At 38.4% G+C, this 26219-nt stretch overlaps 1 protein-coding gene across 5 annotated transcripts in view; it reads right to left on the bottom strand.

Annotated features, from left to right (window-relative positions):
- Positions 1 to 10074: 10074 nt before the first annotated feature.
- The window catches only part of LPIN1 (lipin 1), a 73453-nt gene continuing 57308 nt past the window's right edge, over positions 10075 to 26219 (bottom strand). For all 5 annotated transcript variants that reach the window (XM_084515702.1, XM_084515704.1, XM_084515703.1 and 2 more), the window contains 9 exons: positions 25532 to 25624; positions 24065 to 24141; positions 21850 to 21994; positions 20299 to 20447; positions 19070 to 19156; positions 16072 to 16224; positions 14369 to 14483; positions 11957 to 12060; positions 10075 to 11150 (listed from right to left, as the gene is read on the bottom strand). In XM_084515702.1, coding sequence (XP_084371828.1) covers positions 10991 to 11150; positions 11957 to 12060; positions 14369 to 14483; positions 16072 to 16224; positions 19070 to 19156; positions 20299 to 20447; positions 21850 to 21994; positions 24065 to 24141; positions 25532 to 25624 — 1083 coding nt within the window. In that variant the 3' untranslated portion in view covers positions 10075 to 10990. The remainder of the gene's footprint in view (positions 11151 to 11956; positions 12061 to 14368; positions 14484 to 16071; positions 16225 to 19069; positions 19157 to 20298; positions 20448 to 21849; positions 21995 to 24064; positions 24142 to 25531; positions 25625 to 26219) is intronic.

Here is a 26219-nt window from a genome sequence, read left to right as displayed (position 1 = left end):
CAGCCCAAGTCCCAAGAACCATGCTAAGCTGCCAGCATGGAGAGCATGCACATGAAGTTGCCCAGTTTGATGGAGCAGACACTCCCTGTCTGTGGGATTGGTGGCACAACCACAGGCCCTGCAGAGAGGCCAGCCTATGGTCTATATATATGGGGACAGGTGCTGGTGAGCTCAGTGTCGCTGCCCTCCCAGGAACCAAACATGATGCTGGTGTAGAGTGGAAGGAGAATGTGGGTGAAGGAGACATGGCCCACCAGGACATGGCGCACCAGGACAGGACTCACCAGGATGGGGACCACCAGAATGTGGCCCAACAGGACATGGCCCACCAGGATAGGGCCCATCAGGACAGGTCCCACCAGGACAGGGCACAAGTCCTACTCAGCTCTCTAGGAGAGGGTCCGCAATGCTTCCCTGAGAACCCCACTGGTGGCACCGAGCAGGCAACAGAGGTGTGTCACTCTCTTCGAGTGGCTTTTTTTTCCCACAAGATAGCACTAAAAAAGGAAATGAGAAGTGGCTTCCTTCATGGCTGAGATTCACTCTGGAGGGCTGCTTCTTGCTTGCCACTCTCCTCCTATGTTGCAACACAGGAAATTTGCTTCTGCAAACACCTGGTGTTGTTTCAAACAGCCAGATGGTCCTAACCTCAGTCTGCTGTAATTGATGGCCTACTTGTCTAACCCTGTAACTATCTCTCACTTTAGGCACAGATGCTGCATCTCTCTAAATACCGTTCCACATTAAAACATCCTACCTTCCTGTTTCACATATCAATCAATGCAGCAATTCTTACAGAAACCAGCAATGGCTTGTGTAAACCAGGAGACAGTGGGTATAAGCAAGCAGAGATAAAATTATGCAGGCTTAAATTACGAATTGGATGTGTGGTTGAAGGATTTAGACTCACATTGCAAAATTAGCTGGGACATAACCAGCAAGCAAACAAAGATCATGTGGTGACCCCAGAGCAAATCTGCTAGTCGATGTGACTTAGACCACAAAAGCCAGGCTGCCCTGGTATATGCCATGCTCTGTCACGATGACATATGCTCATTTGGTGTTTCTATGCGTCATGCAGACTCTCTGCCCATTTCCAGCACATCCAAATAGCCTTATGCAATTTTAATGTTCTGGGGCTTTCCGGTAGTCGTTTCTCTCCAGGTCCGGGGTTCATGATGATACACCCTAGAGACTGCCACCATATCAGTGACCATTAGCAAAGCAGTGCCATTTCATGAGCTTGAAGACCAGAAACTTTTTCTTAACAAATTGGGGTATACCCTGAGCTCCCCACTTCCTCTCAGTCCTTGCACTGAGCATACCAAAGACACGGTACCTGTGACCCTGGCATCGGACTCAGGAAATTGTGGCTAAAGTCACTCAGGCTACCAAGACCTTTTGTTTCCTGTTATTAAGTGGAGACGGTATTTCTTCCCCCTCCCAAAGGCCAGTGAGGACAATACTTTATGTGACAGTCAGGTACTCAGAAGCTGAGCCACTGATGGTGGTTCAAAAATACTTCTTGTATCCCTGCCCCCTCCCCCCCCTTTCCTCCCCTCCCCCAAGTTTCCTATCTCAGTATCTCATTGGCATTAATGTCTAGTCTTCAGAATATGCCTGGGACAGAGGCAACTGCCTTCAGCCCCATCTTGCACATGGAGATCTAAAGCACAAAGTACAATGAAGGATTCACCCCAGCCAAAACAGGACATCTGTCAGGGCACGGATCTTGTTCCTGACTTGTAACCAACTTTTTGCTTCCCCAAAGTCCTTGTGTCTTGGGCAGGTGGGTTTGATCCAGGGATTTCTTTACTTGTGGTATATCACCACTCTTGGGCTCATCTGGATATGCTTACATCCTTGCTTTCAAGTTCACTAATAGGCACTAGACATGTCACTTTATAAGGTCTGCCCTCAATTACAGGATTACTATAAGAATTAAGAGGTCAGGTGTAGCATGAAGTCCAACACAAGAAAACTTAGGTTGCAGCTTCATGAGACATACTTAGACAAAAGCATAAGGTCCTTGTTCCCCTCTTTCTCTGATCCATGCACTCACCCACTAATGCTGTGTGGCATGCACTGTATCACTCCCTGAGCCTGTTTAACTCTGCTAATGCAGAACAAAACTGTCCCAGGAGTACAGCCTGTTGGTAGGGTGGAGAATCAGGAGGAGAAAGAAAGGAGACAGGGAGAGTGATGATTTTTTTTTTCCTTTAGGCAGTAACAAACCAGTAGATCAGATCAACCGCCCATGAAACCACAGCCTTGGTTTAAAAGAATTCACTAGGTCAAAAGAAAATGGAAGTGATTCCCTGCCAATAATACATGCAGAGGAGCAGCCCAGAGAGAGAGAAAATATGAGCCTTGCAGAAAGGTGCAATGCTTGTGCTGACTCCCACATTGCACAGAGAGTGCATTAGAAAATGTAGGTGTGTGCCTGAGCTGCTTCCTAAGTCACTGCACCAGTCACTGCACTAAGTGAAAGCTGGTGCCGACACAAAGCAAGCAAACAAAATCCCTACCCCGCGTTACTTTGGGAATTAAGGACAATTCTCATATTATTTCTTTCACACAGTACATGGATCAGAAATTAAGTCCACAGTACAGGGCACTGCGTTTTTATGTGATATCTGGATCCTTACAGGAAAGTGACTCTGATAATATTGTGTCTCCCTGTATCTTTCATCTCAGTACTTTCCCAATTAAAGCTTTTTTAGTTTCTGAGCATTATCTTTTTTTCTTTTAATTGTTGTCCCTTCCACCTTGAACTTGACAGCTGAGTTGGGTAACTGAAAGGTCACATTTTTAACATGACCTGTTGAATTCCTGCTTTCACAGAATTACAGAATGGCTGAGGTTGGAAAGGACCTCATCTCATCTCATCTAACCCCTCTATCAAGTCCCCAAAAGCACATTACCCAGGATGGCATCCAGACAGTTTTTTAATATCTCTAGGGAAGGAGACTCCACAACATCTCTGGGCAACGTGTTCCAATGCTCAGTCACTCTCACAGTAAAGAAGTGTTTCCTGTTATTCAGACAGAACTTGCTCTGTTGCATTTTGTGCCCATTGCCTTTCATCCTATTGCTGGGCACTGAGAAGAGTCTGGACCCATTGCTTTGACATCCTCCCTTCAGATACTTACACACAATGCTCCAGCCCCTTCATCATCTTAGTAGTCCTCCTCTGGACTCACTCCAGTAGCTCCATGTCCCTCTTGTACTGCGGAGCCCAGAACTGGCCACAAGACTCCAGGTGCGGCCTCACCAGGGCTGACTACAGGGACAGGATCACCTGCCTTGACCTGCTGGCAACACTCTTCCTAATGCATCTCAGGATACCATTGGCCTTCTTGGCCACAAGGGCACACTAATGGTTCATGGTTAACTTGTTGCCTAACAGGACCCCTGGTCCTTCTCCTCAGAGCTGCTTTCCAATAGCTCAGCCCCCAGCCTGGTGCTTGAGGTTATTTCTTCTCAGGTGTAGACTAAAGCTAAGAAAGCATTCAGTATCTCTGTCTTTCCTGTATCCTTCAGTCACTAGGGTCCCTGCCCAGTTCAATAGCAGGCCCACGTTTTCACTAGTTTTTCCTTTTGTTACTGATATATTTGAAGAAGCCCTTCTTGTACTTGACATACCTAGCCAGATTTAATTCCAAATGGGCCGTAGCCTTCCTTGTTGCATTTCTGAATACCCTGTGTTCATCCCAAGTGGCCTGTTCCTGCTTCCACCTCCTGTACACCTTCAGCTTATGTTTAAGTTCTGTCAGGAGTTCCTTGTTCAACCATGCAGATCTCCCTACCTCCTTTGCTCAGTTTCTTGCTCACTTGGATTCACATTTCCCAATGTGTTTATTGGCTCCCAAGTATGATTTTCCTTTACCTCCCCATATACATTTTGTCTCTAAGAAGCCTATGTTAGCAAAGCTTTTAGATTTTACTGGCATTTTGCGGAAATGCTGAGATGATAGTCTCAGCTTTCACGTCATGCTTTAATATTGCAGGGGCTTGCCTTAGACAGAGGCAGAAGCAATTCAGGGCCAGACAGTGAGATCAAACTAGGCTACAGAAAAACTGAAGCACCTTTCCAAGCTTCTGAAGACCTTCAAGGAGGAGACTCCACCACCTCTCTGGGGGGCCTGTGCTAGGGCTCCATCACCCACGCAGTGCTCTTTCAAGCAATGCCTAGACACATTTCAAGGGTCATTGTGGGCCAGTGCTACTTGGCAGGCAGCTATTTGGACACTCACCAAAGCGTACCAGTTGGCCAGGAGGCCAAAGAATAGTGCCTGCCCTTTTGTTGGCCAGCTATTTATTTGTACAGACATAGCCACTGAGCCTGAAATATAAATAGTCGTATCTGGTAATGGGGAATGGAAACCATCCTGGTCATTGGTTTTGATGTATTTATGGCTGCTTTTAACGTAAATCTAAGTTTTCAGTGCTAACGGTCCAAGCTTGCAGGGGATTCTGTCCTTCCTCTACTTTTGTTTAAAGAAGAAAAAGAAAAAAGAAACAAATAGATCCACTTCTACCTCTTGGCCTCCAGTATCCAAAAGGAATGACAGGAATTGTACGTAAATCCAGATGCTCACGGAGCTGCTCCTGTGTCAGTAAGAACAGAGGGAGGCTTCCACTGGTAAATTTGGGTATTTATTGGTTATAAATCAAAGGGCCAGCAAATATGGAGAAATCAGTGAATTTTTTTTTTTTTTTTTTTTTTTTTTTTGTCTATGTTAATAACAATGTTCTAAGATAAAGCTGTTATTTTTAAACATGTCCTATTTTCATTTTGCACTAGTCTTTTTAACTGCCCTGGAAAGAAGGATGTTTATACAATTTCACAAAGAAATGTGAACTCTTCTGCTCCATTTACATTTCTTTGTTCCAAAATGTATTCCTCTTGTTGAGATTCCAGCAGACAAGGAAAGCAGACACAGCGGTTACTTTCCAATGTGAAACTTAAAACCACAATCTCCCGCTCAGAAAACACAGAATGAGTCACAGGAAGGGGCCACTTGCTTGCAAAACTCATTAAAAGCAAGGCAAGGCAAAATGGATTTCCTGTATCAATAAATAGATTGCTGGCAGCAGGCAGAACACCTGACAGTGCTAGAGGGTAAAAAACAGTCCAAGAGTAGCCATTAGAAGAGAGATCAATTCTTCAGCTTGGAAACCGTATCTCCCCAGTACCCAGTTTGATTTCTTGGCATTAGTTGACTTAATCCAGTAAAGTGATAAGAATATGCACAAATTTGATTGCAGGGAGTTGCAACTAAAGCACACGCTTAAATGGGCTGCGTCAATTTTCCAAAGCGAGCTTTATTAAAAGGGATGCATGCTATGTATACTGCAGGTGAAAGCTTTGTTCCCCAGTTTCATGAAAATATAAAGCAGCCCTAGTCCTTATCAAAGCTTAAAATAGAGCTGTAACTGCAGCTTTCTTTTGCTGTTAGTGGTAACCCTCAGGTGCTTAAACAGGGATTTCCTTTTGATGAACGTTATTCTCTCCTGCTTGGCAAATGAAGCCAAAATGGCCTTCACTCCTTCTGTTCAATGTAGAGACATGGGATTTTAATAGAATCACATAATCTTTCAGGTTGGAAAAGACCTCTAAGATCATCTAGTGCAACCTCTATCCTAAAGCCTACCACTAAACCATGCTATTAAGTTCTACATCTACACATTTATTGAAGACCTCCAGGGATGGTGACTCAACCACTTCCCTGGGCAGCCTGTTCCAGTGCCGCACAACCCTCTCAGTAAAGAAATTTCTAATAATCAACCTAAATCTCCCCTGGTGCAACTTGAGGCCATTTCCACTCATCTTATCACTTGGATTTTGGTCCAGAGGCAGGGAGCTCAACACTTGACACCTAGGTTCAACATGGGCATGGAATTAAGAAGCTGTTTTTTGGCCACTTACCCTGGTTTTGTTCTCTTTGTCTAGTGCCTCCTAGAAGAAAACTCATTTCTCATTTCGTCTTTATTTCTCACCCTCACATTCCAGTGGCTAGAAAGGTCTTGATGAGGACCTCCTCCTAAAAACATCCAGCACCTAATCTCTGTGTACCACGTCTGGGTTTTCACTAGACCCAGCCTCTTGTCTCTCATTTACAACTACTCCTCTCCTTGCATTGCTCAGTCATGCTACACAAAGAAATGAGGTGATGGATTTTACTCCAAGCAGAAGGGTTAGGACCACCTTTGGTGATGGCACTGCGAGTGTACTCCCTTCACAAGTATTTATGCAATAAAATGAAATAAATAAAATTGCCCCCAGGCTTCACTTTTTTTGCCTATTCAGAGATGAGTTGAAAGTTACAGTTTTTAGGTTCTTGGCACTAACAGTCTTCTGCCTCCTGCAATAATCTGTTCTGATGTACTTGATGGCATCTGCAATGCAAATGAAGACTATTTATTTGAAAGGAAACAATTAACGTGGTATTCTGGGTAGTGTTCCCTACCTTCTCCACAGCATCAAAAAATAACAGTCTTCACTCCTCAGGAGGTTTGTTCCCCTGACTTTTCTGTGTTAATGAGATGTTCCAGGAGCAATGAATATGTCCTTATAAAGTTTGGTTTGCAGAGGCAAAAGCATCATTTCTCTGACTTTTAATTAAAAAAGCACCTTCATTTCAAAGCCTGTCTCCAGAGCTCTAGTGTAAATGTTTATACAAGCCAGAGACATACAGAAAATAGGGAAGATTGAAGAAGCAGTGACTGTAGGCTGCCCAAATACGGCTGCTCTTGTATTTTTAACACAGACCTTTAGCTGCTGTAGAGCCTTATCAACCCCAAACATCTTTGTTTTCATACCAACACCAGCCCATCAGTATTGCTACGGCTGCAGTTAGTTTGCTTAGCAAACCTGGCAGAGGGAGCAAAAAGCAGTTCTGTATTCTCACAGACATGAGGAAATGTTATTTGCTTCTTGCCAGCTGAATGGCCAATGTCAAAGAAGGAAAAAAAAGTGTGTGTGTGTGTGGGGGGGGGGGGGGGGTTAAGGAGGGGGAACAGTTGGGAGGGAAACTATGAGAGAGAATATCTGGTCTTGTTACTGTGAATAACAACAATCCCATTCAAATCAGATAGCTAGTTTTCCAGATCACTCCAAGAATTAGACAGAGGGAAAATGGGAAAAAATCTGGGGTATGGTAAGATTCCTGACTGGTCCTGCTGCTCCAATTCCCATCTGGTTACTCTTGGCTCCCAGGTGCTGTCCTCAAACCCCAGCACAGTGAGAGCCTGAAACCTGACCCTGCCTCCCTGACTCCTTGCACGTGAAAAGGCTCTGGATCAAACACTCCAATACAGCAAAAAATTTGCAAGTGCTGGAAGTTACACTGGATAGCCCCAGTAAGAGATAAGCAACTGAGAGGGTATGTACAAATTCCACACTTCAGAGCTCCAACAGTTCTGAAAAAGCACTCTGCTGAAATCAAAGCATACACAAAAATAGAAAAGTCAGAAGAAATTTACATTTGCCTTTATTACAATATATAGTTCTATCGTCGTTGCATTCAGCAGATCAAAATGAGGTGTTAAAATGATTTTCATCATTCCAGTAGCACATACATATACAGAGTAAATACTGTATATAAATAGTCTTTGAAATAATAATCCATATCTACAAATAAAAATACCCAATACTCTTTCTCCTCCCTCCCTATATTACAGCAGTAACATTTTATCTGTAACACAACTAATGCAACAATCATGGTATCCTGTCCCTCACACAACACAGCTGGAGGGGTATGGTCATCAGCTTCATGAAAATAAACATCAGTCACTCCTCACTGCTGCATATGCTAGTTTATGTGTACCGTATAAATAGACTATACAGTGATTTAATGTCTCTGCATATTTATGCTAGCCAAATATTCTTTCTGTAACAGAAACCAGCATTACACTGAAAGGAAAGTTGAGAAAGTTTTTTTTTTTTTCTTTCACAGAAAGAGTAGGAATTTGTTAAACCGTCCTTTTTTTCTTCATTAGGCATTAACACAGCAGTGTAAGTATTATGCATAAAATTGCTCAGCTACCACAACAAAGTATCTTAAGCTCCCTTTAAAAGTATGGCAATGTTTCTAGCAGGTCAAAACTTGGATTTTCTTAACTGTCTTTTCTGTGAGCAGGTTTGATAAACATGAGTTATATAAACACACATTTGTCTCACTTTCCAGCTATATTTAAACTTTCAGACACAAAGGGTTAGTTATACCGTACGTCAGAAGCACAGCGTTAACTTCACAATCATAGCAATGTTGGTCAGAAGGGACCCCTGGAGGTCAGCTAGTCCAACTTCATGCTTGCAGCAGATAGCAGACAACATGAGAGCCAAGTCAGCCACAGCTCTGTTTAACCAAGTCTTGGAAAACTCCACGATGGGGATTCCACAGCACCTCAGGGTTGCCTGCACCAGCGTGGCACTGCTCTTACAAATCTGATGGAATTAAAAGGACCACTCATTCACACTATCATTTGGGTTGAAATACATGGCAGTAACAGCCCTGGACAGGCTATTTATTAAGTCATAAACAAATACACACAGGCTTTAGACTTCGATTGTGGAGAAGTCTCTGGGACCTTTCTTTTCCTGGTGAAAGCTACTGCATGCAGTACCTTAGGAAAGCCAATCTCAACTACTGTGAAGAATAAAAAAACCTGATGGCCTCTAACTGAAGAGAAGGGCTGATTTGGTTTTAATTTGCATAATGGACTGAAGCAGACCTTTACAAGAACTGAGTAACACAGAATTCAGTTGGTACATTCATCCATTAATTCAATCATTAGCGACAAGTATAAATGGATACTTAAAGTGTGGCTATATTTAGAGATGCAACCATCTCGGTTTGGCAACCTGAGATCCTCACTGATTGTCTGACAGATTTAAGAAATGTGGTACAAATTTTCTGACAGTAAAAAGATATTTGCACCTTCTTTAAACTTTGAAGACAGCATAATCAGTCTGGGGCACTGGATATGCATTTCGTCCTCTTTCTGTTTGTCTACTAATTCCAGTATCTCTGAAATGGATGTGTACCTTGCCTGAACCCACAACGTTCATGTGAAAAGGAAGACTTAGGAAGGGCTCACCACTGCACATTGCAGCTATGCACACTGCAGTTGTATAAAGGATTGCACTTATTAATTACTATTGAAGGCACAGGGAAATCATAAATTGGCCCCCTGACATCTCAGATAAAGTCTGCAGCACAAGAAGTTAAAAATCCCTATTATAGAATTACCATCCCACCTATGTTGTTACCACTCTTTTGAGATGCAAAACCAGAATTTGTTTAAACAGAACAAATGTGATGCAGAGCAGCTGTTCCCAAACCTTTGGGTGCTAATCAACCACAATCACATCTTAAGATTTCTCCTGGACCACTCTGCCTTCCTATTATTAAACCCTTAACTGAAAACACTGCAAAGCAGCTGCAAAACATGTATCATAGCCTCACAGATCACAAGTTGGCAGAGATCACAGCTTATGAACCACTGTTTTAACCATACTGAAATACTATATACATGGAATCCCATGATGCCGTTTTCAATGTTTCAGAGAATAATTCAACTTTTAAATACATTTTAAAATGAAGGGAAAAAAAATCACCTTCTTAGCTACCAGCTCATTGAGGATTATTTGGCCATTTCATGCATACATTTAAAAGTACCACATTGTGTAAAGGCAGATCATTTGGAAAATATCATCAACTGATCTGCAGTATTGCTTCTACAATGCACAGTTAAATCTTAAGGCAGTTGAGAGCAAGTAGCAAAAACAGTATCTACAGCTTGTGTCTGAACAAATGAGAGGGAAAAAAAGATGAAAGATTTTGTTTTCTTGGAGCACAGTAAATCGCACTAAAAGCATCTGTACTTTATGATACAAACAAAAATACAAACAAAAAAAATCCATTCAGTAAAAACCTGAGATGCATCACTCACCAGCATCAAAGTTCACACTTAAGCCAAAAATAACATTTTAAATAGAACTATTCAATTTCGACAAAATCTTCAGTTTTCTTGGCTCAGCAATGATATTGAAACTCAACATATCCACTTCGTAAGATGTTTTTACTGAAAAATCACCAGAGTCAAACCACTGACTTCAGTAAGATGGGCACTACACACAGCAGCCTATATCTTACACTTTCACACGTATCTTAACCCAAATAACTGTTCTGAAACATGGTACTCCTCAACTTGAAGAAGACTGGCAGAATCCGGCCATCTTATTTAATTTACTTCCATTTACATTGCACATCATTTATTTCCAAACACAAAAAAAAAGCATTAGCAGGTCAAAACAACATGTTGAAATAAATCAACACACTCCATCGTCTTCGATGGCTACACCAATTTACAACAGCTGAGGACCTAGACCAGTAATGAACCGTTAAACATCAGATGGTCAAGCAAGGAGGAAAGAGGAATGAGAGAATGGTTAAGGTTGGAAGGCACCACTGGAGGTCATCTGGTCCAACCACCCTACTCAATCATTCGCTCTTTCAGAGGATGGAATTTTGACATATGAGCTGCAACATGTATCACAAAATGATGTCAGGAATGGTGAGCACCTTCAGCTCCCTAACTTGCAGGGGTTTCTGAGATGAAAGACAACTTCAGTAATACAAGAAAGATACAGAACCACTTCATGACCTTATGATGTATTTAACTGCAACTCTGTCATCATTGCACTTTTATTTGACTTTAGGCAATGAAACTGTATGGCACGATTTGAGTTGCTGGATGAAGGAACATTAGGAATGTAATTCCCATTCCTAGTACAACTCACTCTTGTCATCTGGAAACGTGACTAAGTATGAAGAAGCATTTCTAAGTTTGCTCACAGCAAAGGAATACAATGCTCACATCACAGATTCCAGCTGAACTGCCAACAGCAAAAGCCAAGTGAAGTCCTTGCAATACAAGCTAACTCATTCTTTGATCCGAGGCTGACAGTTCGGAGATGCAGTTAAGATGAGGCTGGATGTACATCCTGAGTTTCAAAAGGTGGTAGAGGTTCTCTCCAGTAGGTGAACTGACTGTAGGTATCAGAACAAGGAAAGTCTGAAGAATGGCTTCTTTTCAGCAAAGGGAAAATGTGATCTACCACTTCACATAGTCTGACATAACTGAAAAATAAATAAAAAGATCTTCTTATTTTGATTTTTTTTTTAAATAAGTCTCCAGTCACCAAGGCATGGCTACTCTTACATGAACAAGTTATCATCCTTGAAACTGTAAAATTCAACTCAATTTTGGTGCCTAGCTTCCAGGTAGCATTCACAGTTCAGATAAGAAATCTGTTCATTCTAAGCAAAGGGACTTACTTACCTAGAAAGAAACAGATGCCATTTTCTTCCCAAATCACCTGTTAAAATATTCAAACCCCAAATTTTGTTTCTCCATTGCTGTTCAGTTTGGTTCAAGCATCTCCCTGCTCAACTGATAATTCATATTTTATACACTTCCCTTGGCACCCTTTCCACTAAGTGCAGTCTTAACATCACTAAAGGCTGTCTCCCTTCATTATGTGGTGCTACAGTGCCTAAGAATCTTGATGGAAGCCCTCAGCCCTGTCTTCAGATTTGTTCCTGGCTCTTCTAGATGGCAGCTCCAGGAAATGGAAATTTTGAAAAGGCAGATGGCTTCAGGAAACCAGTTAATCTCATTTCTATACAGACTCAATTGCACACTTGTAATTCTTTTACGTGATTAAAGTAAATGGAGTATATTGAACTAAATACTAAATAATGTCTTTATCAGTTTAACTGAAGGAAAGTAGAAAGTCTGTATTGTATTTTACATGTTTTATATTTTGTGTGGAATATTCTAAGGAATCTTTCATTAGTAAAATGAAACCTATATTTGGACACAAGTTATAAGTTATAAAAGGAAATTATTTAGCCTGTAAGGTTTTAGGGATAAGATTACTTACGATGAGATGTTTGTCTTTGCATGTTCTTGTATAAGTTCTCCTTTGGGGTTAACTGTAAATATGCGGTTTAGAGAAACCCCCACTTGCTTGTATGAATAAACATCCTAAATAGAAAAAAAAAAAAAAAAAAGAATTATGATTCTGCCTTTGCACAGTCATGTCTCTTCTTGCTGAAATCTACTACACAGAAAAACATACTTACACAGTATTGGTACTAAATTTACCTAGTTATTGTGCACCTGAAATTCTATGAATTTCTCAACCTGAAATATGTTGAAAACTTGAACTCAGACTAATGAAAGGCTCATGAAACAGATCATTTGCAGGTGTGGAGTTTGTCACTGTAAATTAAACTATTGATCAAAATCATGTTTGGTTTTGCTTTTTTTCTCCAGTTACTTCCCTTGACACAAAAAATAAAATTAAATATAAAAAAGTAATGTTATTTGGGAGTAAAAGTATTTGCGCTTTCATTTTTCAGATAATATTTCATTTCCTGAGTGTATTGTACTGAATATCTTGCAACAACGTACTGGGGTTAAAACATAACTGCTAGAAAATAGTGATTAGTTTGTAAGGACAAGATTACAAAAAGCTGTAAAAATTCTGCTTACACTAAAACCCCTGGAAAAATCTTTCACCTGCTGAGTTTGGATTTATGCGATGTCCATATATTGGCTATGTATCGATGAAAGGGAAAGAGAGGGGAAAGTAAGGTATAAACACTGTAACTGCAGCAGTGAGCGCCAGGTGGTAATGCAGCTACAACTCTGGGAATTATTTTATGGCATTCAACTAGAAGTAACAGTTGAGAATAACTTTTAAGAAATTCAAACTGTTAACACAAGCAACGAACAAGTTTTGTTCTGGTCTGAAAAAAATGTTTGACAAAAAACATTTGACAAAAGCAAAGATAAAAATAACCCCCAAAAGATGAGACCAAGCTTCCATTTTACTAATGTAAATCATTGGGTATAGTTTTAAAAATTCAAGTGGTAAAAGACTGAAAGGTTAATGAACATATGAAAATTATTTTAATTTTTATGTTGTACAGGTACATAAGTATTGAAATTTCACTTACTTTTGAGGGGAGAAAACAAAAAGCAAAAGCAAAACAAAAAAAAAGCAGCACATAAAATTGAGAAAGCTATCATCCTGATGTTCACAAGGCCAGTAGCATATTTTACATCTGAAGACTGCACTCCAACAGCAATCAAAGGAGTATGAAAATAATGGTTTTATTTCCCTGACATTCAGCAACAACAAAAATGAAACTAGAGGTAGGCTTTATCCATAATACAAAATCACAGAAGTAGCTACAAAGTTATTTCAAAATCATATGTCTAAAGGTATCTTGATAGTCAAAATTAAGCTGTGTATGATATAACAACCAGATAAAGCAATTGGACAGTGAGGTCCTCCTGTCCTCACTAATAATGGTTTTAAATTATGTAACTTGCTAAAAGATGAAGCTGAAAGAGTTGTCACTGCTCATAAATATCAACAACTCTAAGAAAAATGTGAGATAATTGTAGAAACAAATTCCAACAGAAAGACATGCTGATTTCTCCCAAATGTAGCTACAACATCCACAGTTTCAGAGCCAAAATATCTTGCCAGGCACTTCTGTCCAACATTTAGGCATCTGAAAATGCTCAGTCTCCAAATGTTCACTTTCACACTGGCAATAGCTAGTGTCCATATTTATACTTGTGATTTCTTCAGGCTATCAATGTTTTTGCCCGTGGACATGTCTAAGGTCTTACAGTTCCAAGCAGCTACAGCTGGGATCTATTCCATGCTCCTCAGGTCTCAGCATGTCTGAGACTGTTGCCTTTTGTGGATGCATAAAAGTATATGTCCTTTGGGCCTAAAAGAGAGTAAGTAAAGCCTATAGCCCAATTCTGTAGTCTTCAAATGGGTGAGAGAGACCTCACTTTTCCTCTCAGTATCAAGGACTTCAAAGTTAAATGTTCAATTTTAGTGGGACATCCAAATCCTTCTGGATGTACTTAGGGTTTGAAGTCCCACTGATATTCATCTGAAGGATTTTGTGTCTGTCCAGAAGTAACTCATCAGCGCTGTATCAGTATGGGATAAAACGGGATCACTAAAATGGGATCAGTGTTTTCACACAAGTTTAAAGATCTTTTATGTAGTTAGGATTTCAATCAGTATTTCTTATTATGCTAACTTATGCAGATGTAATGTAGTTACTTTGTTTCTCTTCTACCTCTGCATCCTACATGGTGAGATCTTTCTGGAAGAACCTTTGTATTATCCTTTGTATGAGGCCTAATCAAATATTCTTAAGTCCTATTTAAAGCTTCTAGGTTCTAATGTAACAAAATCACAAAATAACAGCAACCTTTCTGTTCTCTGTAAAAGACATAAATTTCAGCGATTACTTACAGCAGGTCTGTTTCCAAAAGCAGCATAAAAGGGTTCTGTGTTAGGATAAAACAAATTTTTTATGTCTGTCAGACACTGAACTTTGAATTTTTCTGGCTTCTTTTCTATCACTTCCCTGAAATGATATAAAAATAAAATAAAATAAAATAAAATAAAATAAAAAGGTGAAATATACATATGAAATATAGCATAAACCAATTTACTTTCTTTATTCAACATTTTTACCTAGCTGGATATTCCTATCAGGCCCCCACCTTTCTCCAATAAATCTTCATTTGGAAATCAGAAGGCCCATGAAGACGAAATAGCATTCCCAAGCTTACATAATGGGCACAATAAATAAATCCTCTGAAACAAGGGGACTTCTATTGAAGCCTAAGTGATAAAGATGGTTAGTAAGCAAAGATGGTTGATTACAGGGAGCAGTGGCTAAATAAAATCTTAAGACATAAATTGTTATTAAGTAACCCACTTCCTGAGAACTGCAGAATGATTCATAGATTATATTAGCTCTCACTGTGTATGGTGTTTTTTTTTTTCCACCTTTTTTTTTTTCTCCTTTTAAATTAAAGGATTACAATTAACATATGTGCTGAAAGGACCTCAGCCTGTTAAGATCCTTCTACAGTCAGGGTCATCCATCACTGCTAATTAGCAGAAGTTAAGGAATAAAAAAATCTTCCATTTCTCTTCAGTTGCTCCCTATTGAATACAGAATTCATTAATGAATAGTGGAGTTGTCTCATCTCTGGGCAAGAGCCCTTTCACAACAGCTTCTCTTGGCAAGGGTGCTGAACAGGTGGCAAAGTCTGGAGTTCCCATAACAGAGGAAGACACCAGCATGACACAAAAGTGCTGAAGAAGCTCAGAATCCCACATCCTAGCACCAACACATATGCCAAGGAAGATGCAAGTAGCACAGAGGCTTCAAAGCAGTATAATACGGCCCTTCAGAATAGCAACTCCACATATAAATTAAAGTTTGAGGATGTGCAAAAGAGGAAGACAACCATTTTCCCCCAGTTCCATATACACCTGATCTCAGAGCCCCTAAAGCCACAACTAATAAATCCATGGATAACAATGAAGTCATTTCTTGCCTACAGAAAACAGAAGTTAAGACATTGGATACTGAAAAATGGGCGTTCTTTAGTCTAAAAAACATATCAAAAAGAGTATCACTTCTAATATATTGCTAGATATGGAAAACGTAAGATGACAGTACCTACCCTTTCAATAAAACTATTTAATCAGTCAGAGAAGAACACTGAAAGCCTCTACGTTCTCTTATATTTAGAACATGACTGGTAAGACAGCCTGCATGTCACTCAATCAGAAGAGCATCTGAACAACCTATCATTAAAAATTCTAATGAAATTCTGTCACAGCAGCTTTTAACATCTTAAAATATTTTCAGTAATCACTTGACATGCCTCACTGAATTAGGAAGAAGGTACAATATTCATGATCTGTGCTATTAGGATTCACTTGTTACAAATCAACACCTAGAAAGGACAACATTATCCCCACAGAGTATCACAATGCAGTCAGACTATAAAACATTCGTTTCATTTTCATGTTCAAGAAAAATGATTACGAATGATTTAAAGTGCTCCCATAGAATAGGAAAAGAAAAAAAAAAAAAAAAAAGCTGAGAGTTCAGCCTCCAAGTTTCTTTCAGCATAAAGGTGATATTGCAGTACCTGTGCAAAGCTGAGAATAAGCTGCTCGGACTCAGCAGCACTGGCCCTTGAGGCAGCACAGTTCCCCGTTCATTGACCCAGTGCAAGTATCCTCTGGTCATGCCCGCCATCCCAATAGCACGTGCTGAGCAATACAAAAATTTATATCCATTTCTGTGAACAGAAGTGAAAGAAGAAATTACTGTAAAAAAAATAAAGCAGGTGTTTTGACATTAATAATTGTGAGTTTGTTTTTGCACAAATCAATCATAATGGTTAAAACAGACATGTTTAACCTACACCTATTTAAAATGAATAAAAATGTTTATTTCAGAATGCTGGATAACTAAATTCTGTCTGGCTCTACTACAGTTTATGATTTACACCTAGAGAGGGTTCATTTATCCCTGGTCTTTTCATGACTTCATACAGGTTGTTATCCACCCCTGCACAGTAAAACCATAGACCTTAGAATTAACTGAAATGATATCTGCCAAGAGGAAAACACTTGGCATATAGCAGACAACAGCATATTAACCTTTGCTAAATTAACAATGCTACACTCCTGCCTTTTGGGCCCCTTTGGAGAGGGTTTTGGGGAGAGCGGTGAAGATGACAGGGGAAGAAAAGATTGGTCTGCATGCATGTGTGCAGCAGCAACATGCAGTTTCAACTCTGAGCAAATTAAAACTGCAAACCATAGTGTGAGAAGTAATCTTGACACTTTCTTGTCTTGGTACTGAAATAAAAGTTTCAGACAAAGTCACTGGCTATCCTTGGTTCTGTCATGATGGAACAGAGTCCAATGACATTAGTGCAACTTAACAGGCATAGTTCAACCTAATAGCGTTTTCTTTTGCAAGTCCTACAAAGAAACTATTTGCGAAATAAATACTGTATTCAGTGCATGCATGGTCATTAAATCTAACTATTGAACATTTCTGTAGTGTTCAGCTGTAAAATCTAGCTGCTACATAATTAACTCGGTAATTTGAAAAGCAACATGACTCAAATCCATTTTTCCCTAATGCTTTTGATCACCAAAGCCCTAACAATAGACAGTGCTGGCAGGCATAGAAATAACAAGTGCAATTAAAATAAAAAATAAAAAAAAAAAATTAACGTTTTCACCAAAGGTAATGCTGAAGTTATACACTGAAACCAAATACTGTTCAGCACATGAATTCACAGGCTGCCCTGTCTTTTCTGTAATTTTGTATGCCTATACAGAATAAAAGCATTGACCAATGTCTCTGGCATAATTTAGATTCCATCATCCATAATTTATAATTCATTACCCATGTAAAATAAGAAGCAATAAACAAGCCTTACTGTAACCCTAGTGCACAGAACAAATCATATTAACTATGAGGACAGTGGTTATGTGTACCAGAGGCTCTCCAGACAATTGTGGTAGGTTGAATATATAAGAACAACTGAATTTTATGCAAGATTTTTTTCCTGCATAAAGTAGAAATGTCAGCTTGAACAGACAACAATCACAAGACCTTTTTGTTGAAGCTAAAAATCTGAATTCGTGAACATATATATGAACAGATATCAAAATATAACAGATATTTCATCTGATCCCATTTAGATATCAATTAATTTTACTCTTAACTTCCTTTTCTCTCAATTGCTATTGAAAAAACTGGTCATACTAGGATTTTCACCATGTTAATAACGTTAACTGAGATAAAGTTCCACTGATCTGCTATTACCCAACATTTCTTCAACAGTCAATAAAGAAAAACAGTTATTTCAAAACATCATTACACCTCAGGTGTCTGAGCATACAACCAACAAGAGATTATGATGAGTTCAGGTCCTTCCATCAGTAGCAGTAACAGTAGCAGAGAAGACATTTATTCCTGTGGACCAACAGTCACAAGCGTATTTTAGCTACTGAGCTGTGCTATTGCAGCTCAAATACGTTGCCAGGTTAAGAGCCAGTTCCTCAGGCTCTTCACAGTAGGTCTCGTTGACTTTCAATGCCTTTAAATTACACTTTAAGCAATGTCTACTTATGACCTACAATCAAAATTAACTAATGACACAAAAATATTTTAAGACTGTTCCTTCCTGTTAAATTTGCAACTTAATAATGGATTAAGAGCAAATATATACATAGGAAATAAAAATTTAAAATTATATAACCAGGCACAAAGACTACCATTACCATCTTTAAAGCTCATCGTTATTTAAACTACATATATATATATATATATATATATATATGAAAGCAATGAGTATCTGAAAAAGGACTACATCCACTCAAGATGAGATGTGCCGTGCTTTAAGGCTGATATTTCCCTTGACTTACTAAAAGTCTAATGTTTAGACAGCTCAAGTCTACATTGTTTCTTTAATTCCCTTTCTGCTCACTGGAAGGAAAAGAAACTCCACTAAACTGACTCATCCTGTATGTTTTAGGTTTCTTCTCTGCATGACAGATGAAGACACGCCTATGTCTCTCTACTCACCACTTCAAAAAACATACACAATTAGTTTAAGTTAGACACCTAACTACACTACCAGGCAGGTCACGTTTGGCAATAGGATCTCCACCTACAGTGACCACCCTCTGTCACACGGTCCTTATGCATTTTGCAATCCTGTCAACACGGAGAGATGGGAAGGTATATGAACATCTTATAAGCTAATGGCGTTTCAACTCCCAATTTGCAAGAAGTTCCACTTACTGCAGCTATACAGCTCATTCAAATGACTCAAGTTTTTGGAACTGCAATGTTATCTGTTTGGAACGGTTAAGAGAGCAATCACTACTCATTGGCAGGGGGCTTTTGCTCTTGATACCCAGAGAAAAGCCTGCTTTGTGACATTGCATAGCAGATGTTTATACTGTGTAAGCATCGTAGTATCTCATTGCTTCAGATGAGATTGCTCTTAAACTCCAAGGTTAACAGTCTAGAGAGATTTTAATTTTTAGATGCAAATGAATCAAATGCATAAACACATGCAAGCCACAGATGTATGAACAGATTTACTGAATACTCACTGGCTCACTTTATGGTACAACTTTGCAATCCCTTGGTGTGTCCAGTCTTTGCCAAGAGTAGGCAAAATATGACCTAAAGTATCTGACCTGAATAAAGAAAAAAATAATGTAATTGAAATGGAAAAAAAATAAAACAAAACAAAAAACAACACCACCAACAACAAAAGCTTACTGCTTTTAAATAATAACAGATAAGGCTAATAAAAGTCCCCCTAATTAATTTGGCTTTCTGCAAGGTACTAACTGCAATCAGAAGAGGATGATTTTATTCCCTTTTCTTTCAAGACAGACTGATATGTCTATGTTGTTTTAATCAGTCTTGTGCGGATAAGGATAAGGATGTGTGGATAAGCTAGTGAGCTTGCATGGAAGTTACAGAACATAGGCTATCAATCAGACCTACCGAGTAGCCAAGAGGATATTAAGCATACTTTTTGAGGTTTACATTGCATGTTTTCTAAATAAACCAAATCGACCTATAAGGTAGTGTTGGAAAATTACAATCTTAAGACAGAAAGACTGGGCAGTGGCTTAGGATGGATTTGCAATAGTATTGTATGGTGAAGAGATTCAATTACTGTCCAGTTAGCTCAATAACAGAGACAAAAGTAGATCCCATTCAGTTCATTGACACTTAAGAAAACAGAAAGGAGGGGATACTAATGTGTGTTGGCACCAGAAAAGCATTTTGTCCTACAACTGATTAATCGCAAGGAAAAAAAAAAAAGATATTTCAGTTCAAATCAAGTATTTTAATTCATCCCAGATTAAAAAAAATAATAATAACAATAATTCAAGACTAATTATACATAGGTAAGTTTGCTTTGAAAGAAATCTAAGGTCTTGTCTACTAGATAAAAATGACCCTCACTGTAATGCCCCAGTAATGCCTTTTAAAACAGAATGCAGGTGTTTCTTCTTTTTAAGTGAATCTATTGTACTTCATAAATGTGACACAGCAAGAAGTAAAAGGTCCTGCAATACTACAGTAAATACCATCATAAAACAATAGTAGGTAACAAATATGAGCACATGTAGCATATGTCTTTGTGAAATCGTGAATCTAGCCAATGATTCTTGCAGTATTTTAAAGCAAGGTTAAAAACACACACACAGACTCCACAAAACACTAGAATGTAACAATTTGTTGCCTTAAAATTTCCCGTTAATTACTCTTTTTGCTTTAGTCCAAAGGACAGAAGCAGATAAAAGTCTCTCCCTGAACTCACCGTGTAATTGTTCCATCAATGTCAGAAATAATAACTTTATCATCCCAATTCCATAGGTAAATGGTGCCTTCACAGCGGCAAGTGCCTTGATATTGTGTTGTAACACTAAAGGTCACATCATTGGGGCCATTCTTGAGCTTTAAGCTTTTCTGCAAGACATTATCAGCAAGATAATCAACAAACCGAGCATGTGAAATGGACACAGTGCAAACAGAGCCACAGATGATCATTGCCTTGGTCACACTGAACCTTATTGCTTTCAGCAAAGCTATTTTCTAGGTAATGTTAGCAGAGGTTTGCTTTGTGTGATGTACATGAGGCACGGCTTTAGAGAGTAGAATGAAACAAAAAATAAATTCTGTTTCACAGTAAGGGATATGAAAAAAATATCCTGAAAGGTTCTCATACAAATCTACAGGGATTTTTTTTTCCATACTGTGGTAAAGAAATATATGGAGGGAGAAGTGTGAGTAACAAGAAGTGCCATGAACAGTGAAAATGACAGAGTGCTTACATGAGGATTTGTGTTCCAAGGCACTACATCTCTAGCCTATAATAACCCACCTTTCTTACCATATGAGCTACTCAGTCTCCACCAAATTTCCTTAACTTTCCCACCCTGCTGCCCTTCCTGTTCACTTAGAGACTCACTGGGTGTAAGACAACTGATTTGATTCTTTTTGTGGGCTCATTCACTGTCACAAAATCTGCAGGAGTTTCATACTTTAAGTGTTCTTAGTTATATTTCATTGCAATTGTTCAATGAGTTAAAAAGTGAAAAGGAGGTGTGAATACAGAAGAACTGATGGGCAACCGATGAGTCCCACCCACTCAACTTAAGAGTAGTACTGGGTTCTGCTAATTTCTGCAAGACAAGTATCAGTGTGTTTGTATAATGCTTACTTTCTGTCTGATACAGGAAAGTACAAACACATTCCATCTGTCTCGTGGGAAAAAATCTACATTTCTTGCAAACTATTCAGGCAGTGAGCAATAGGCTGCATAATGCTGTACTACTCGTATAGGTTTCCTTCTGAAAATTAATTGGCTGTAGATAAGAAAGACGACAAAAAGCATTTCTCTAAAGTAGCCCATTTTTCCAAATCAAATTGGAATGTGCAGAACACAGAACAGTAACAGTTTTGTCACCATTAGTCAAAATGCCTCTGCCACAAAGGAAGAGAATTGGCTCAGGAGAAATTAATAGCCTGGCCTCATAGTAGGTTCACAAGCAGCTCTTTCAGAAGTTACTAACCAAGAACTGTATTTATGTAAAACTGTGCCTGTCTGTCTATGAATGAGGGGAAGGGAAAGGAAAGGAGGGGCAGGGGAGGGAAGAGACCTGTGGGTTCTCACACACACGGACTGAAATGAACAACATTCATGTGTAACACTGAAAAGAGAAAGGAAAAAATTGTTTTGAAACTATAGTAAGAAATGGGATTCAATGCAAGAAGTAAAAACTAATTAAACCTTACAAGCCTGAATAACAGTTTTGTTCTTGTTGTATTAGAAATGACATTTCAGGACAAGGATGTAAAACTAACTCACAAGCTGGTCAGAAGTGAGTCGAAGGGTTTTTTTGTAACTGATTCCAGACAATAATGAGAGATGACTCGAGTTGGTTTGTAATGACCCAAGGTTTTGTTTGGCAGCTCTAGGGTCTTCATCGCTTGAAGAAGATTCATCTTTTACTCTGGAACATTGCACACACAGAAAATGATACTATCATGTCAGTAAATGCATCTCAGTAACCATTAAAAATGCATTAACAGTGAGTCACCAAATAAGTTATTGATTCTCTGCTTCTAACGTCTCACAGGAGGTCATTCATATCATGGTTTTAAATGTATCAATGGAGAACGGAATTTTCATTCATGCTTGTTCCCCATCATTCATAGTTGGATTCGTCTAGTCATTCACTTGTCTATATGCTAGTTTTCACCACTTAAATTTAACAGATGTAAATTAATGAGATTTTTGAGTCAGCATAACACATGGTGGTAAATATATATAAAACACTAAAACTATAAAAACCTCTCAGTTCTAGAAGAATAAAACGGGAGTTGCTATGCTAAGGTTTATTTGGTTTTCTTTTTTGTTTGTTTGTTTTTTTAAGAAATTTAGCAATTAATCAAAGAATCCAGGTGATGAAAGTTTTATTAGCAAAAAAAAAAAAACTCCTCCTCCTTTTTCAATGAGCAATTTTAGATCATTGGATTGTTCTTTTCCAGGATTTGCAGGATTACCCCATTCAGGATATGATGATGAAAATGTTTAAAAAAAAAAAAAAGCCACCCCACTGAACTCCTTTAGAGAATTCTATTCAAATACACATCAGCAGAAAAATGTTTATTTTTCTGCTAATGTTTTTTTTCTGATTTTTTTCTTTTTAGGGTCAGTTTTCTTCAGAGGGAAAGTTTTCCTATATTACACAGATCTATCACCCAGAGAAGGTAAAATATCCTTTTAGATCCTTCAAATATCATCTTCAAAACAATCAGCTATTGGGCTTTTATTTCCACCACACCTGGATGCTCTTTGATGACAGGAAGTCTTGACCCAGTATCAAGGTACCATGTGTCATGACTACCAATATTAAAGAAAAAATCATTATCCTTTTTAACATCAGATCTCAAAAGCTTTACTCAATATTCCACTTGCACTGTTCTGCTTGCAAGCAACGAATTCTTATCAACAGATTTGTAAGATCAGTTAAAACAAACAACAAGCACCAATTACAGAACCTAATCTGCTTGAAATCTTAATCCCACTTTAAAGCCTATCTTCCAACAACTGTGTAATAGAAACAGACCTTAATGTCACTTATTATCCAGAAAAGGGAGATGAGCCTTTCCAATTCCTTCTGTGTATCTCACAAACTCAGAAAACAGAGCCAAGTAAGACAACAGCTAGTCTCCTACAGTGCAGGGAATAGGAATACCTTTTCCAGCCCACTCTCCTGGAGTATAACTACTGATCTCCAGAAAGAATGTCAACAACAGCCTTCTTGTTTCACAAAGGTGACCCCAGGGCTTAACTTAATAAGAATAAAACATATTTAAATCTGAATGCTATGGCCTTCTTCAGTTCTACGTGCAGCACGCATGAGCTGTCTTTACAGTCAGATCTGATTTACAGTCAGTCAGCAAAGAGGTAAGGGAGGAGAGCTGTCCCTGGCTAGAAAGTTTTGGGGGCAAGTTAAGACTCATCTTACAAAGCCCTACTGAGGCAGAGAATCTGGTCATATGGTATAATTACTTTGGAGCACAAAGGAATAGAATTCTGAAATCTGTGGAAAAAAGTAATAGAACACCATGCCATTTTCCTATCAATAGCCTGTGAAAAGAAGCCTGGAAAGTGTTAGACCCTTGAACCTTCTAAGATACAAAGGAAGAAATTAAACTGTCAGGCCATAAATATTCATAAAGCAAGTCAGAACTGACAACAACCTGGGGTCATCTATGATCTTTCCTTGAAAACTCCAGAGAGATAGTTTTAGAGAACTGCTCCAATTATTGTTTGCTGTCAAAGGGCTGTAAGATGTATGACAGAACTACCAGCCAAACCGTATACTAGAAAAAGCACACTTGCAAGGTCTGCAACCCTGACATGCCTTCCTATCTGCACTTAAATTCATTTTTATTTCATTGTACGAAATATTTCATTGATGCAGCATTTCTTTCTTAAAATATATGAGGTAGCTTCCTTTCACAGTTCAACTGTAACTCATGCTCATTTCAGGTACAGATAACTTCTTGGGTACCTGTTTGCCATGCTCATCTGTGAAGATTCTTCTCCTGTAAGTCTGCTCCCACTCATACCTTGCTCTGCCTTTGTTTCCTGCAAAAATACAAGTATGAGAAGTTTAGCAGAATATCTGAAAAACCTGTTCTGTCTTGTATAGACTCTTAAAAAACAAAAAAAACTTTTATACAAAAAGCAAGTGAGGTTTTTACACACACACGCCCCTTTACTTGCAGGCAAAGTACAATTTTAGGAATGTCTTAAAGAATAAAGGCTGTGCAAAGGACTAAAAAAATGCAAATATAGAACTCAGAAGAATTACATTTCAGTCTTGCATAGAAGTACAGAACTATCAGATTTCAGGTGGCTAGCACTGTTGAAGTTCTAGGATCAACCTCATAACTATCCAGTTAATTCACCACAAATAACTAGATTTCACTTAAAAGGGCAAAATATCACACCAGAAAAATAACAGAAACTACCTTTCAAGGTATTTGAATCATCAAAATCAAACTTTCCAAATTATTTTTACGCTGAGGAGGTGCTAACCTATATCGATTTCTTCCCAAAAGTGAAAGGCTTTTAAAAAGTGAATGTTTTTGAAAGAAACAAAGAATAACGCTTCCCATTGCCAATTTATACCTGCTCTATACACAGCTCTATAGATAAGCAAAATTCCACTAAGAAAGAAATTCTAAAAACTTCAAGTTAACTGTAGAAACTAAAGTCTCTTGCTCTGAAGCCCATATCCACAGATCAGTACAGTGGTTATTTCATGCAAAGCTAAAAAGTTCATCTATTGAGGTACAACCATAAAGCTGTATTAGAAGTCATTTTCTCCCCTCAAGTACTAAAGCTTCAATAGTATAAATGAATATGAAACAGTTTTATTAGCAAACTTTAAAGATTAAATATGTCTAGACAGAAGATCAATATTTCATACAAAGTTTTGCTTTTTTCACCATAACATTCTTTAATGTTCATTCACAGCTTTAAGGCCATTACCACAAAATTCTAATGCTCAGGAAAGAAATTCAAAAAGGCTTTAAAACTAATATACATTCAGTTTTCCATCTTACATTTTGCTGAATTTTACAGCGTACTCTAGTCAGAAATCTCTTTTCTTCAACTGTCAATGAAAACTGCGTGAAGGTAAATAAAACACATAAAAACGTAAAATTGGTGGCACAGCTCTTCAACTCTAAGTTTCCAGTCAAATTTAATCCATTAGATAACGTTGTCTCACGTTAGTATAAGGAAAAGAAATGCAGAACCAAAACACTGCAAGTAAACATTCCAGGTAGGATCTGATCCAAGGCTTTCTGAAGTCAGACTTCAGATCCTGTTCAAATGTCTTTTAATGTGTACATCCTCATTCAAATTGAGTGCTGAGCTAGGACTAGAAGCAAGGTTCTGAGGGATGAATATGATGGTATCCACCCTTCCCACTGCACCCAGAAGGAAACTGCTTGCTTCTCAAACTTACCTCTTTAATAGTGCTGTTTCTCCCTCGCCAGGAAAACCACCACCTTCCACCTTTTTTGGGCATCTTGTCCCTCATGATAGATTCCACAGTGGCCTGTGATAAATGGGTGGTAAAATAAAAAGAAACCGAAACAAAGGACAAGCTGATATATGTAAATGAAAAAGTGCCAAATGTACAATTGTAACTGATAATAAATAGAATAAAAGTAAACATACTGTCTGTGAACCATAAATTCCACTAAAGCAAAATCTAATGGTATCCAGCACTGCTTTGAAGTAACTTAAGCATGAATACTTATGAAATTTTTAAAAGAAAAATGAAAAAGAGACAGAAATCAAAGAAAAAAAATAAAGCATAAATAGGTATTAGTTTAATGTCTGGAATGAAGAACCAATGTTTTTAAGTTAAAGTTACTTAGTTAATAATTTAAATAAATAAATAAATAAATAAAAAGATCACTTCCGTAAAAAGCTCTCATGGAAAACAGTAACAAACCAGCATGCAAGATGGTCATTCTCATTAAAAATAACCATAAGGCTCAAATTTAATCACCAACTAAGAAAAAGGCAAAAAACTAACTAGCTTTTATGAGTTTAGCATGATGCTATGAACTTAAATGACAGTGTTAGAAATGTTTTTTGTTACTTTTTTAAACCCTGGCTACTTTCTATTGGTTATATGTAGTTGA

This window comes from Aythya ferina, assembly GCF_964211825.1.
Source record: "Aythya ferina genome assembly, chromosome: 3".
NCBI classification, from domain to species: Eukaryota; Metazoa; Chordata; class Aves; order Anseriformes; family Anatidae; genus Aythya; species Aythya ferina.
Note: the sequence above shows the minus strand (reverse complement) of the source record. Positions and strands in the feature narration are given on the sequence as shown.